Raw genomic sequence first — 15,012 nt, forward strand, 5'->3', positions numbered from 1 at the left:
AAACCTGATAGCGGTTCTCTGCCGTCCAAGTCTGAAGTCAGCCCATAAAAAAAACAATGCAAGAAGTCATACAAGCATGTGAAATAGCTTTGTTTACACCATAATTATTTGCGAGGAACAATTAAAGGTTTATTGGAAACCGCACGATAATATACAAAAATTTAGATTAAAACAGATTTTAAAACTATTACGTTGGTATTGCAAAGCAAAATAATTAGGAAAAGCAAACAAAGGAGCTACAACAAAAGAAAAAGTAAGTGGCAGCTTGTTTTTTGCTCAAATTTGCAAGTTACTGTACAAGAACAAACATTAACAGAAATAGACAATTTCTTTCTTTTGCCTATTTCTCAGTTCTTCGGAAATTACCGTAGCCTCTGACTCACATTTTGGACCATCAGCAACGGGCATTATTCCTACCAATGGAACTTAGTTTTAACCAAGTGCTAAGTGAGAGAAAGGAAATTGTAGTCTAAGAGATGTTGTTTTCTCAAGCTTTCACTCAGCAATTTCTGGTAGCAATGTGATCAATATCCTGAAAATAAGTTTAAATATTTGTTAGATTTATGAAAATTTTGCAAGTGCACAACTTGTACAAATTATCTTTGCTGTAAATTTGAATGTAGCCTAATTGCAGAATTTCACTTAAAATTCTAAAAATCTAAAATAAGGATTTTTCTAGGCGTAACCATAGTAACATCAGGATTATCGAGATAAACAAAGTTAAAAAAAATTGCACATGCAAACTAAAAAATAAAAGATTACTCTCAGCAAAAATCTCAGCAAAAATAAGACGTTTAAATGACGTGTGTGACTGAGATATACGACTGTGTTTGGATGCATATAAATATTTACCACAACCAATGCGGCCCTTGATAAGCCAGATGCGCACAACGTATCCCATGTCGTGCTATGTGTTCCTAAGTGCTCTTGCTTGGCTTATTCATTTATTTTGTTGAAAATTAGATAAAAATTTTATTCATTCTGTGCCACGGGCGCAACTGCTTAGATAATGTTTTGATAACGTTAGATTAATTTTGATGACACATTATTACTGTACACAGATACGCTGTTAGTATTTTACTGGGTGGATCGTTATAATTTTTTTACTACAAGTTTTTATATTTAACTGAACTACGGAGCTTCATACATCTGAATTAAAGCTTACCAGGGTATTGTGGATAGTATGGATTTGGTCTGTGTCCTGGGACTGGTGCTGGTGCTTGATTGGGATATGGGGAATAAACTGGAGGAGGGGGTGCTGTCCCGATTGGGTACGCGGGGGCAGGGGGCTGATAATGCTATGAGAACAACAGTCATAATGTTATGGTGTTATAAAATAGAAACATATTCAACAAAACAATTTTAAGCAAATCTTTTAGCCAATATAGCGATTGATGTCGTTTTTTGTCCTTGTACATCTAATAAACCAATTAACATAGGCCTAAATACAAGATTTTCAAAGACGATTGCATAAATATCCAACAACAACGCATCATAAGAGTAATGAGTAATAAGACTTAAGTAGCCTACTTAAGCAACCCATTCTCTGAACCTCTCACTAGTAGCACGCCATATTGACCCGATATAGACACACACGCTGGTTTGTTAACTTATTTGCGGAAGTCAATAAAATTTAAATAAGCTTCACACGGATATGTGGGAAATTGTTGAAAAGCTCTTTATGAATTGGCAGAGCAGCTACGATTTACTTCCCTAGTAACAAGTTAGGTTATGAGATTAAACATATCCACGATCGCTTTGCGAAATAAAATATTGGTGTGCTACAATAAACAAAGACCAGTATCATGTTATTGAACTAAATGCTTGGTGAACAGTCTAATTCAATTTTTAAACAAAATCATATTTTTCTTACATGGACGGCATAGACGTTAGTTAGAGATTGTGGATTCAACATTTATATAATCGCAATAAAATGAGTTTCGCATTTAGCAGCATGGTTGCTAATTATTTCACATGTGTAGATTGAACATTCTTTTTCAGATTACGCTGCCAGTTCTCTGTAGTAACAGCGTTTCTTTCACGAGCTTTCGGAACACAGTTTCCTAGTCATGTTCAAATCACTCGTCATTTGTACATAACTAGGAAACTGTGTTTCAAAAGCTCGTAAAAAACCCCATTACCACAGCGAACTGGCAGCATTAGGCTAAAAAATAACGGTCCTCCATTTGTGAAATTTCGATCGTTTTCCGAAATGAAACATTGATGTGCTGAAATAAACAAAATTCACGTTTTCCTTACATGGACGACATGGACGTTAGTGGGAGGATGAGGAGGATGACAGGGAGCAGGAGAAGGATAATGATGAACAGTCGGAGGATATACCGGCCGATGATGATGCACAACAGCTGGAGGATATCCAGCATGAGCAGCATGTGCAGTGGCTCTTGCTGCCACATGATGATGATGGGCAACTTCTGCCCTGGAAAGTTGGTGAAATTCATGATAAAAGTAATTTCATGCCTAGAACTTGCGTACATTGAATATGTTTGAATAGAAGCATTCCCAGACAACAAAATCTGTCATTTTCGCATTGATTCAACGTCTGCAGACGTTGAATCAATGTAAAAATGACAGATTTTGCTGTCTGGGTGGTTGTCTGCTATTAAACCTAAAGCACCAACGTGAACTGTGCTGACGTCATAATTGGTTGGAGTCGTGTTTTATTTTTGTGTCGTGGTCATCACTCGTCACCTGCGCCTTGTACAGTTGCCACTTTCAGAATAAATCATTTATGTGCTTCTTTTGGTAGCATGGTGGAAGCGATGGGAGTCGAACTCCGCCATCGAAATGGCTGCTTTACTTTTTGTTAACAGTCATTGCAATAGACGATTTTGGTAAACATGTATGGCTATGATTACAAACATTTCTACTGCTTTAACAGGCAAAATATTTAGCTCAGTTTAGTTTGTTTTATTTCTGATCTTCAAGACCAATGCCTACCAACAGAGGAGAGGTCTATAAAAATGTAGAAGCGACAAGTGTAAACTTTAAAACGAAATTGAGTTAAAGCTACCGAACGATCAAACGTTGCAAGAGACAATTTTTACTAGGGCTGTGGAGTCAGAGAGATTTTGACATGTCCGGAGTCGGCCAGTTGGCCTTGGAGTAAACCCAAGAGTCGGAGTCGTACATTTTTCGCCCGACTTTATAGCTCTGATTTCTACACAAAAAATTGCATCAACCCCCTTCCCAGCTTTACCTGTGGTGTGCCACATTTGCCTTTTGTTCAAGGTGTATCGCTCTGCCTATGTTGCCATGCAAAGCTGCGTTAACCGCTTTGTTGTGCAGTCTTGTTTCTTTTCGTTCCGCTCGCATTTCTTGCTGTGAAAATGATCAAGTACTTAGTTTATTGCTCCTAAACGCTGGCTGAATTCAATCGAAACAGCAAACGTCTGCAGACGTTGAATCAATGTAAAAAAGTGGTTGAGTTGCAAGCTGGGAAAAGCCCCATGGCAAGCTACTCGGTTTTAAAGAGTTAAAAATACCACATCGTGCATGCACAATGCAGCCTACACAGCATATTACCAGGTCAGTGGCCGAGTGGTTTCGCCTTCGGCTCTGGTGCTGGTAGATCTGAGATCGATTCCAGGTCGGGTCAAACCGAAGACTTTAAAAACGGTACCGATTGTGTTCTATCCTGCATAGCGCAGTGAGAATGAGTCGGGTAATAATGTGATAACATCGTAAACCTGATATAAATTAAAAATGAGCCCTGTCGCTAAAAGACCTTAGCTGTTGTAGAGCGACAATAAATAAAACATAACATTATTATTATTATTACACAGCATATTGCAAGTTGTTTGGTCTTTGTTTGCCTCGTTTTAATAAAGATTTTACTTTCTTTTAACCAACTGCAAATATTTTTTAAAACATTAGGCTTTTACAACACAAGGCTTAACATATTTATCACGCAGTAATAATAAAATACGCAACGGCAACTTCAAACTCGATCAATGTAAATCGGGCTTGTGCAAAGCTATTGAGAAGATTTGGCCTTAATATCAATAATACGTCCTGAGCAATTCCAATAAGACATTCCTAAAGAAAACTATAGGCTCCTAAAGACAATGCGGTATTTTCTTCGTTTTTAAGCTCCCTGAAAAGTTTTCTCTCGTTCAAAACAATCCCTGGCACAAGGTTTAAATGTTCTCTCGTAACCCCGTGAGAAGTACTGGACTTGTGTATAGGATTTCCCGCAAGTGCCGGTATTGCAAACACTGGGATAAAAACCTTTAACCGTATTTTGTAAATGTGGGCTACAATATTGTTTGATAAAAAACATATTTTAAACCTCACCTTGTGAGCTCTCCTGGCATCTTGTTGCAAATGCCAATCCATTGCCGAAGGAAAACAAACCCTAACCGATAATGAAATGCAGGCTAAACCTTATTTGATGAAGGAGGACAAATTTATGATCTTTTACTATTCACCTGTAATCGAAACGAGATTTGGTTAGATTTGCGATATTGCTGCAATAATCCGCTTTTGTATTCTATTGCGTCCATTGTGATAACGTATTGCTATGACAGTGTAATTACTAGGGCCATTTAAAGTCATTAAAGTCATATTTTTTTCTATGCATCAGTAAGTCGTGAAATCAATTTTAATGCAAAAACCGCATCCCTATGAGGTATATTAAGAAAGTTATGAAGTCATATAAAGTCATATTTTCCTGGTTAGGTCATAAATCAGCTTTTTAAGTTATATAGTCATATTTTTGAGATATAAAGTCATACCGTTGTATACTTTAAATAAAAAATACCAATTTAAGCGGTGAAGCAATTAAGCACTAAGAAAGTAAGGCAATTTCTGATTGAACGAAGGCAAACTGTAGGATTAGCCTACATAACACTTATAGTCACAGACCTATATTTTATGAGGTCACACATTGAGGTCAACTTAGTACTCAAAATGGAAAGTTGTACGTACACCATCAAAGAAGCCCATGCTGATCTAAATGCCCTTGATTTCGGAAAAGATCCGCTTGAGCTCAAAAATTACATTAAAGAAGCGATTGGACAAAAACGATGTGAAACAAATTATGGAGCTACAAAGACAAGACATTTCACCAGCGCTTTATGCAAAACTGCAGAAGTGTCAACCCACATCAGCGTCTGTGGAGCGCTCATTTTCCTTACTAAAGTCATTTTTACGTCCAAATCGTAACTTCAAAGACTCCAACATTCCACACTACATGCAACTGTACTACAACAGTGGTTTAAAATAAAAATGGATGTGTATTACTGTTATGTTGCGTATGTTTTACTCTTTAGTTCCGTGAGTGACGTTGTTCGCATGTAAAAATAAAGATTTTCACATAAAGTCATATAAAGTCATATTTTCCAAAAAATAAAGTCATATTATTGATTTTTTAAGGTCATATAAAAATGGCCCTAGTAATTACACATTACAGATGGGACTCATCTTATCAACCTCATCGTAACTGTAAAACAGGCTGAGTCCAGGTAACTGTAAAACAGGCTAATGACAACAAACAGAGACACATCTTTGGGTATGTCTGTGGTGAGAAAAGGATAAACTCTCGGCCCTAGAAAACGAAGAAAGAATTCAGAAGACACATGCTACATAAGAGATAGCAGCAAGTGTCTGATGAACTTATCCTCTAAAATCGACTCTTACATTAAAAAACCACTTTATTTCAAACTACTCTAAAAAAGCTAACGAAAAACATATGTTTACTTTTTAGTCATGTATGCCTGCAGTAGTAGCCTACCAAGCCATTGTTAACGAGTGGCTAACAGATGCAAGTGAGCGGAACCAAATATTTTTTGCCACATTGCTTTTTGAACTAGTTTATTATTCACATAAGCTCAGTGCCACTAACATCAGAATCTGAAACCAGAGATCTGTTGTAAACCATGGGCACTTCGCAATCATCTCAATGCCTTGGCTCTAAGCTAAAGTTTCATAACTTAAACATAGAAAACCGTATTCCAACACAGTTGCATGCAGTTTATGTGGTGCTGCTACATATCTGCCTTTCTTAAAGGTGTGTGTGACAACTAAACTTACGCACTGCGGTATGTAACCGTTCTGCATCACGACAGCTATTTTTGAGTCTCAAAGGTTTGTTAGTCACATGCACCACAACTTTGACGTCATAATCATGTGATCGAAAGCTTATGGTAGTTTCCGCTTGATGAAACGTCACAGTTCATTATTTGCTGTTGGCCAAGAAGAACAAATCGCAACAACAATGTAACGTAAGAATACAATGAAACAATGAGTTAATACGAATTATTAAAAGGTAAGAGAACTATTGTTTACTTGGATATTTGATATGAGCTGCTGCTACCTTACGTCCAACTCCACAAAACTATAAAATGTGATTCATTTTGTATGACGGAGAAAGGTATGGTGAGATTGCTTTTTACATTGATTCAATGTAAAATGCGGTTTATTTGCTGTCTGGAATCATTGCCTGCAAAGTATATCAAATTAATCTTTATCCTTGCACGATTGTAGGTTACTGCTTTGTCTGCTTGCTTTTGATTTAAAAAAGCCAACTGTTGTCCAAAGTTATGTTAGTCACTGTAATCTAGGAATGTAATGGTGAAATGGCTAAAGACCTTCCATGCTTAGGCCCAAGAGAAAAACAAGATTCCCTTTTACATATTATTTCAAATCGGCTACGTGACTTAATAGTAAGTTATCAACTACTGTAGTTTGATTGTCGCAATGTCATACCAATGCTTGCAACTTGACCCCAAAGAAAATCAATTGACCAGTTAGCACGGACCAAAACACTTTAAAATTCATAACAATGACAAAAGCTAGTCTCTGCGGCAATCATTTAGTTGTTTAGTGATTGGGTGGAAACATGTACTTTACCTTGCGATTGAGTTTGGATGCGAAACGAAATTATTGTGAAACGCCCTACAACGAAGCACCAGGGTGTCGCAACGCCAAGCTGAAGAACCTTTAACCCAGGCAGGCCCGTAGCCAGCCGGGGGCCAGGGGGGCCTCGCCCCCCATGAAAAAAAATTCGCCCCCCCTGGCAGAATTCCAACATTCTCGAGCAACAGCTACAATTATAATGATTTTGCCAATCTTTCCCGTTGCAGAGCTCCAACCTAGGCCCAATTAACTACAATTGTTTTGTTTAGTTAACAGCTAAGATGATTAAACAATTTCGCCCCCCCCCCTCTATCCTCTCCTTTGGCAACCTCAACATGTTGAATTCAACCAAGGCCAACACGTGTTAGGTTGGTAGAAAAATTGTCAGAAACTGTGCAAAATAATAATGTTTTGGAAAAGAATGATTACCTAACAAAGAGGGAATGGTTTTCCAGCAGGCCTACAAACGGGTACAAATTAGGCTATTTGATATCAGCTGTCGCTATCTCGGTAACATACCTAATTCTAGGGGTCAGTGATAAACCAAATTTGTGCAGTGATAAATCGCAAAATGTGCGGTGGTAAAGCAAGTGGTTTTTAAAGACAACGCATACAAAATATAAACCCGTAATCTTTTAAGCAATGTTTATTTTTTCTCTTCAATCCAATCAGTGTAAATAAATTTTGTTTCTAGTTTTCTGATCTGTGAAGTGTTCAACCTTGCAGCAGATATTGCTACATTTGAATCTAGCACTGCCGTTTGTGAGTGTGGATTCTCAGTGTTAACAAGGGTTGACGCTCCCACTAGACGGAGCATGTTATAACCAAGACAGGCAAACTTGGTGCTTATGGCCTTTGAACATTCTGTATCAAAATTTATCGATTTAGACTTGTTTGTGAGACGGTTTGCATCCAAACATCCGCGACTGCAATTGCAATAGACTATCTCACGGGAATGTAATCCTATATATCAAAATTCTCGGCACTAGCTTCTTCGAGCCAGTTAAAGTTTTTGCTCATGACAAGCACCGCTATTTATACAACAAGTCAACAATTGCTGTGTTATGTTGGTCATTGTCAGTGGCGTAGCCAAGAGGGGGGGGTTTGGGGGTTGCAACCCCCTCTTTGGCACGCGTGTGACGTCACGATATTGAGAATGATGCTTTCAGTCTCTTTATGTTTCTAAAACAAAGTTTGCCTAATTTTAAACGAAACTGCAAAGAGCGAGTTTTGCCATTACCAAACATTCAAATATCTCAGCCAGGAATTAGCAACAAGAAAACATAGAGATTTGTAGCTTTATTTCCGAAAAATGCCGAAGAAAACATGATCTTATCCTTTTGCTATGCCACCGGACAACACCATTTTATAGGAATATTCATACCCACATTTTTGTTGAAAATACTCTCAGAATGCACCAAAATCAAAGTAATTTTTCAAAATTTTCTAGGGGAGGCCTCCCAGACCCCCCGCCGTTGGGTGTCGTCATAAACGAAACACGCCGTCAACCCTCCCCCCCCCCTTTCAAAATTCCTGACTACGCTACTGATCATTGTAATATGGTTGCCGTGATTTAAGTAGCGGATAAAATAAGAGACCAGTGTTGGTCTTAACACTAATCTGATATATTGCAATTTTTGTTGATACCGGTATTTAAGAGGTTAAAATGCCAAAATCATTTACATTTTTTCGGCCCCCCCTAACAAAAAGTTGGCCCCCCTTGCTCTGCGGTCTGGCTACGGCCCTGAACCCAGGGGTGTCCAACCTGCGGCCCGCTTGAGATTTTTGTGCGGCCCGCTAATCATTTTCACTTCAAGTAGTATTTTGAACTTTGAATCTTAGCCTAATTAAAATGTTCCAGTCAGTTTTTAGGGGCGTAGTAATAGTATAGTATGGGAGCAACAGGATTATAAGTTTAATTCAGTGGTTCTCAACCGGGGTGCCTCTGCACCCAAGGGTGCCATTTACGTTTCGCAAGGGTGCTGCAAGTTATTAGAGTAGCATTATCATACATGCGCCCAGACATTGAAAGGGTTTGCGGTAAAACTCAGCACAAGTTTCGCACTGACTTTGTTTGAAATGAACTTCATTAAATTGTACATGATATGATACGGAGCTGTAGTTATTTGTTTTTTTGCGAAAACTCTTTTCAAAATTATTTTTATTTAATGCAGAAACCTTTTGGTTTGACTTGTGGGTGCCGCCAAATTATTTGGTCGTTTGCAGGGTGCCGTAAGCCGAAAAAGGTTGAGAGCCACTGGTCCAATTATATCTAAAGTCCGATGGCTTAGTAGAGCAGCCACCTTAAAAAGATTTCAATTATTGTTACCCGAAATAAAATAGGCTAGTTCATGGGGAAAAAGAAACAAAATGTAAACTTGATAGAAAAGGAAAAATAGTTGAATGATTTGTCTTTCTTAGTTGACATCACAGAAATGCTAGCTGAGCTCAATTTGCATTTACAAGGGAAAGGTCAGTTGTGTACGTAGTTCAATGTTCGAGCGAATAAGTAGCTTTACCAGGAAATTAAAAGTTTTCATAGCACAAATAAAAGCTGACGCAATTGTATACTTTTGTAGTCTATCTGAAAGAGCTCAAGAATGTTCTGTAAACTATGAAAAGTATGAATTACTGGTTTGCTTGTAGAATTGAAGATTTGCTTGAAGAATTTACAGTCAGATTTTCTGACTTCAAAAAGATTGAAATTGAATTAAAATTATTCAGTGACCTAGTTTCATTTCAGTGCGATATTAAAGCGCTACCCGAATTCCAACTTGAACTGATTGAACTGCTAAGTCGAGAAAGTTTGAAAACTTTCCACAGAGAACACACTCTTCCTTTATTTTATAAGAATTCCATTCATGTAATGAACTTAATAAATTAGTTAGTTTGTCTAGAAAATTATTGTGCATGTTGGGCAGCACATATTGTTGCCATCAGTTATTTTCATCCATGAAAAACATAAAAAACTGCAGAAAGAAATAGACTGACCGACAGACACTTAGCAAACATCCTAAGAATCAAGACAACGTCCTTTAATGCAAATGTTGATAACATCTTAGCTGGAAAAAAATGTTAAAAATATTGTAGAAATAATTTTTTTTTTCTTTCAATATGTGTGTTATCTGTTCTTATTTTCAAAGATGAATTTAATGGTTTTTAATTGTTCCTTTATGTACCCATTTTTCTTGAAATTTAATAGGTTCTGCGGCCCATTGAATTATTTCAAGTGACAATGCGGCCCACTATAATAAAAGGTTGGACATCCCTGCAGTCTAACCAAAGATATAGTCGAAAAATTGCAATTTCACATGAAGTGTTGTTGCTTGTAACTGTTAACTAAAATTGTTTTATATTTGTTCAGCATTTAATGAGCACCTCAGTTCAGTTCATAGCTGAACAGGTTGGTAAATTAAATCGTGTACCGCTCACAGTTTCCTCTTTTGTTGTTTTATTTTGCGTATATATTGCTAAACTCAAAAGCCATCTGATTAATTAATTATTTGTGAGAAATTTTATCCTTGAACCGAAAAAGCCTCTTCAGAAGCTTAATACTGGCAGTTTGTAAAGACGTTAAATCACTGACTGAGAAGTGGTCACCGAGCAGAGCAGAGTGAAGTTTTTGCTTGTTCTTAATGTGTCGTTGTCCGTACTTTGTTTCACCCACTCGGTGCTACTGAACGGAGAGCTGTTCTTAAAAGTGTGTTGCTCATGAGCACACTCTGAGATTTGAACCATCGGTTCCTTGGTTTGTTCACATTTTCATTCATTGTTGGTTACTTGACTTGACCGAATGAGTTATAGGGGTGATAACATTAATGTAATGATTAATCTACCCTAGATGTCGAACAGTCAAGCTTCATTTTTTTTTATCGCCGGTTCGCGTGACCGTTTTTCTTTTAAAGCCAGTCGGTGAGAAAAAAATATTTGAAATCGTCATTGTATTAGGTCACTGAGGAACAAATAGAAAACGTTTTTTTTAATGGCGTCTTGTAAAGAAATAGAAAACAAATTTTACTAAACGAAATGTTTTTAATTGCAATTACACTCAGTCCACTCCTAATGCATAAGTATTCAGGATAAATTCAATTTAATTTATTTAATTTATTGTTTCTTTGTCGGAAAACAACAGCAATGATAAAGTTACAAATAGTGAACGGGAACAAAACCAACAAAAGGAGAAAGTGGCAAAACCACAGAAGTTTAAAACGTGCATGCAATACAAATATGTAAAGGTTACGTAGATGAAAGTAAATGCATATCAGTCTAATTGCTTCTTTGCCTAGTAAATTTGACAATTATCGGTACATTTTCAGTTCTGTTAGATAAAGGGTGGCCAAGTACTTATGTCCCAATCTGTGATGCTTAAATCTAACTTCTCATTTATAGTTTGAATTACAAAACTAGTAAAAAACCAAGAAGAGCAACTGTTTGATTTCTTGGGCATGACTGAGCATCCATGAAGAATCAAGCGGTCGCGTCTGGTGCACTGCTCTTGGTAATCCATTTTGTTATCAATTTTCTTCATGGCAGACAGTGGCGCCGCCAGACCTTCAACATTGGGGGGGCAAAATATTGACAGTGCAAGACAGTAGCATAGTCAAAAATTTTGAAAGGGGAGGTGTTGACAGCCGGCGGGCGAAGCCCGATGGCGTGTTCGCCGAAGGCGACACTTAGCGGCGGGGGGTCTGGGGGGCCTCTCCCAGAAAATTTTGAAAAATTACTTTCAGTTTGGTGCATTCTGAGAGCATTTTCAACAAAATTGTGGGTATGAATATTTCTGTAAAATGGTGCTGTCCGGTGGCATAGCAAAAGGATAAGATCATGTTTTCTTCGGCATTTTTCGGAAATAAAGCTAAGTCTCTGTTTTCTTGTTGCTAATTCCAGACTGAGATATTTGAATGTTTGGTATTGGCAAAACTCGCTCTTTGCAGTTTCGTTTAAAATTAGGCAAACTTTGTTTTAGAGACATAGGTTGATTGCTTTTTATGCGAGATTATTACAGTTTTATTATTTATCAATTTTCTCCTTGGTTGATTCAAAAAACGATCTTATTCCGGTAAGTCACTAACTTTTAAGCTCTGAAGTCAACCCAAAGTTTAGAAAATGTAACGTCATAGAGGTCATACATCTTGATGAGTGTCAAACAAAAAGCTTTGAGACAATGAAGTTACTTTAGGCTATTTCTGATATATTCAAGTTTTGTATAACAAATAGCTGTTTAGATGTTAATCTAGATCGAACAAGCGATCTCAGCAGTTGCAGATGGCTTGCATGCTTGCATCCTTGCACAGTTTGACGATGAGTTACATCATAGGCTAAAACTTTTCTTGTAAATAATGTGTTAACATCGGTAAATTCAATTTGAAAGGTCGAAACCCCCGAACCCCCCTCCCTTGGCTACGCCACTGGTGCAAGACAGTGGTATATTATTTAATTTCTCTTGTTTTCTACCAGGGCTGGAAAAAATGTTTAGCTTCCCGGGAATCTGTTTTTTAGAGAAAAAATTTCCCGCGGCTTACAATCACGATAATGAGAACCTTATATTTTACTGATCTCCGGAGCTGACGTAAACCTTAAAAGTCATGTCGACATATTCTTGATGCCCCCCTTATCGAAAATTGTTCTTTGTATTACCGCTTTGAAGAAGGATTACGACTATCAACAAAAGAATAAATTTTAAACTTCATTTTGAATTGAAAAGACATGACATAATGTCTTCCAACCTTAATTATATATTTTTTCATTACGTAACGTCTTGTAGGAATAAATTGAAAATCAGTATGATCACTCAAAATGAAAGCAATGGGACTACGAATCCTCACTAAACCAATCAATCAATGGTCTTGTTGCACTGAAGATGACAACCTTATATTTTACTGATCTCCGGAGATGACGTAAACCTTAAGGCATAGATCTGTTGACTCAATGCAAACCCTTTGAAGGTTGGGGGGGGGCTGTCAATTCAACTTTTTTGTATCAACAGTTGTATCTCTAAAACCACTGAGGCTGCGACTACGAGATTTCTTGACTTTTCCTAACTTTTATTCACCTCTATTGAGCTGAAATTTTGAGCAAATAAAGGTTATAAATTGAAGGATATGAGGCTTTTCTCAGCACATCCTCTGAAATATTTCATATTCTATTGTGAAACATTTTCCCATCAGCTGGATGAAAGTAATTAATTTGGCCCATATCTCGTTAATCCTAACTGTTTCACAGCGTAAAGGGCATTGGCTGTATGTAAAATAATGTAAAAAAAATTAATCACAACATTACTATGCACGTTCTTCATTACTCTACCAAAAAATAATGCGTAAACTCACGCTACAAATTACACTCATAAGTGACCTCAACATTTCAACGTATATGAGCAGTTCTAAAATTCACATAGTTTTAATTTTCGGATATGCTCAGCGTGAATAATTTTACAAAGTGAATCCCAAATTTTGAAACCGTGCCAAAATAACAGAGATATCACTCCTAAAGCATAAGACTAATTGACAGCCCCCCCCCAAACTGAGCAAGACTCCAGGAGCCCAACCTTCTAAGGGTTAAAAGTCATGTCGACTTATTCTTGATGCCCCCCTTATCGAAAATTGTTCTTTGTAGTAGCTTACCGCTTTGAAGGTGGTTACGACTATGAACAAAAGAATAAATTTTAAACTTCATATTTGTATTGAAAATACATGACATAATGTCTTCCAACCTTATCACATTTTTTCATTACGTAATATTTACCACCACCAAACCACTTTTGACGATCGAATTTGTTAATTTATTATTCGGTAAAATGTTTAGATGATGTCACGTCATTACGCCGATTTGAGATATAATTTCATTCATGACGTCGTATGGATGAAAAACTTTTACAAGTTTTATACTCTGCTGAGATTAAAGAAGAAACATAAAGGATAAATATTGGAGAAATTGAGTCTCCTTTACAACTTAAGAATCGAACAACTCAAAACTGCTGAAACAAAACGTTTTGTTTAAGTAAAAGAATCACTGCAAGCAACCAATGCCAAAATGCGCGCGGAAGAAGTCATGGGAATGTAAGGTTTGCTACTGTAGAAAAATCTTTTTATCTACTGTACAATTTAGTCATCAAGGTTTTCCATACTTTTTTTGAAGAGAGAGCTTTTACCTCCTCCCCCCCCTTGCAACTTGAGTTGACTTACTTGAGGTTGGGATCCAAATATTAAAATAATAATATTAATATGAATTAATAAAAAAAAAAATTTTTAAAAGATGATGCCCAAAACATTGGGGGGGGGGGGCAGCTGCCCCGCCTGCCCCCCCCCCCTGCCGGCGCCACTGATGGCAGAAGACATCAAGTTGAATTTATTGACCAGATGGTAAATCCTTTTATCAAGTCGTTCCACATTAAGTTTTTTTTTGAGTTTCTGCAAAACAGGATGTTCCAATAGAACCATCTTTTTGTTGAGGAAATTTGGTGTGGTACTTCCCTTTTATGGTCTTTTGCTCCCTTTGAATTTCTTTCACTTCTTCAGACAACCATTTTTCTTGGCAAGGTAATTGAGAGTTATATGTGGCAGTAGCAGGAAGTAGGCTATTAATATTAGGCAAGATTAGAATTACTTAAATTTTTCAGTTTTTAAACACAAGTTACCTATAGAATAATTAAAATATAGAATATTTAATTATAAATTAAACTTAGCCGAATTAATTTTAATAGCTGAAACTGATGACTTTACGCAAATGCTTGCACGTTTTACCGGAATTTTCAAACGAATTAGTTTGCTTAAATAGAATATTCAAATAGAATTCACCTTATTCTAAATAGAATTCATTTTATAAAGTAGCTTGATGCACACTTGATGCAACTTTTATCGCACCACTTGAAGGTAAACTTTGGAATTGCATTTCATTGATGTTAATGATTTACAAATATTTAGCAGAAATTGCTTGACAGCTAAACCTACAATCATGCGGTGTGGCATAATGCAAAGAATAAGCAATGACATTTTACTGAGCGCAGTCAAACATTTGGCTTTGATTGAGGGTTGCTTCAAATTGTCAAGCAGTTGCGTAATTTGCTTTTCTCTAAACAACTTTTCTCTAACTTTACTTGAGAACTTGATTTATTTTAATTTACTGGCAGTCGTTGCA

General features: G+C 36.9%; 1 protein-coding gene across 1 annotated transcript; it reads right to left on the bottom strand.

The window, feature by feature from the left end:
• Positions 1-66: 66 nt before the first annotated feature.
• LOC145773764 (uncharacterized) lies at positions 67-4,453 on the bottom strand. The gene is made up of 5 exons (XM_082584898.1): positions 4,318-4,453; positions 3,221-3,342; positions 2,260-2,440; positions 1,166-1,298; positions 67-532 (listed from the first exon to the last, which is right to left on the bottom strand). The coding sequence occupies exons 1-5, from the start codon at positions 4,357-4,359 to the stop codon at positions 525-527; spliced, it is 486 nt and encodes a 161-aa protein (XP_082441024.1). The 5' UTR covers positions 4,360-4,453; the 3' UTR covers positions 67-524.
• Positions 4,454-15,012: the final 10,559 nt, after the last annotated feature.

Source organism: Aplidium turbinatum, chromosome 1, assembly GCF_918807975.1.
Source record: "Aplidium turbinatum chromosome 1, kaAplTurb1.1, whole genome shotgun sequence".
In the NCBI taxonomy this organism is placed as follows: domain Eukaryota; kingdom Metazoa; phylum Chordata; class Ascidiacea; order Aplousobranchia; family Polyclinidae; genus Aplidium; species Aplidium turbinatum.

Excerpts from the sequence above, each read along its gene's own strand:
- LOC145773764 (XM_082584898.1), bottom strand. The coding sequence starts at position 4,359 with ATGGATTGGCATTTGCAACAAGATGCCAGGAGAGCTCACAAG. Across the intron at positions 3,343-4,317 it reads ATGCCAGGAGAGCTCACAAG|CAAGAAATGCGAGCGGAACG; the intron begins GTGAGGTTTAAA and ends TCATTTTCACAG. Across the intron at positions 2,441-3,220 it reads GCAAATGTGGCACACCACAG|GGCAGAAGTTGCCCATCATC; the intron begins GTAAAGCTGGGA and ends CCAACTTTCCAG.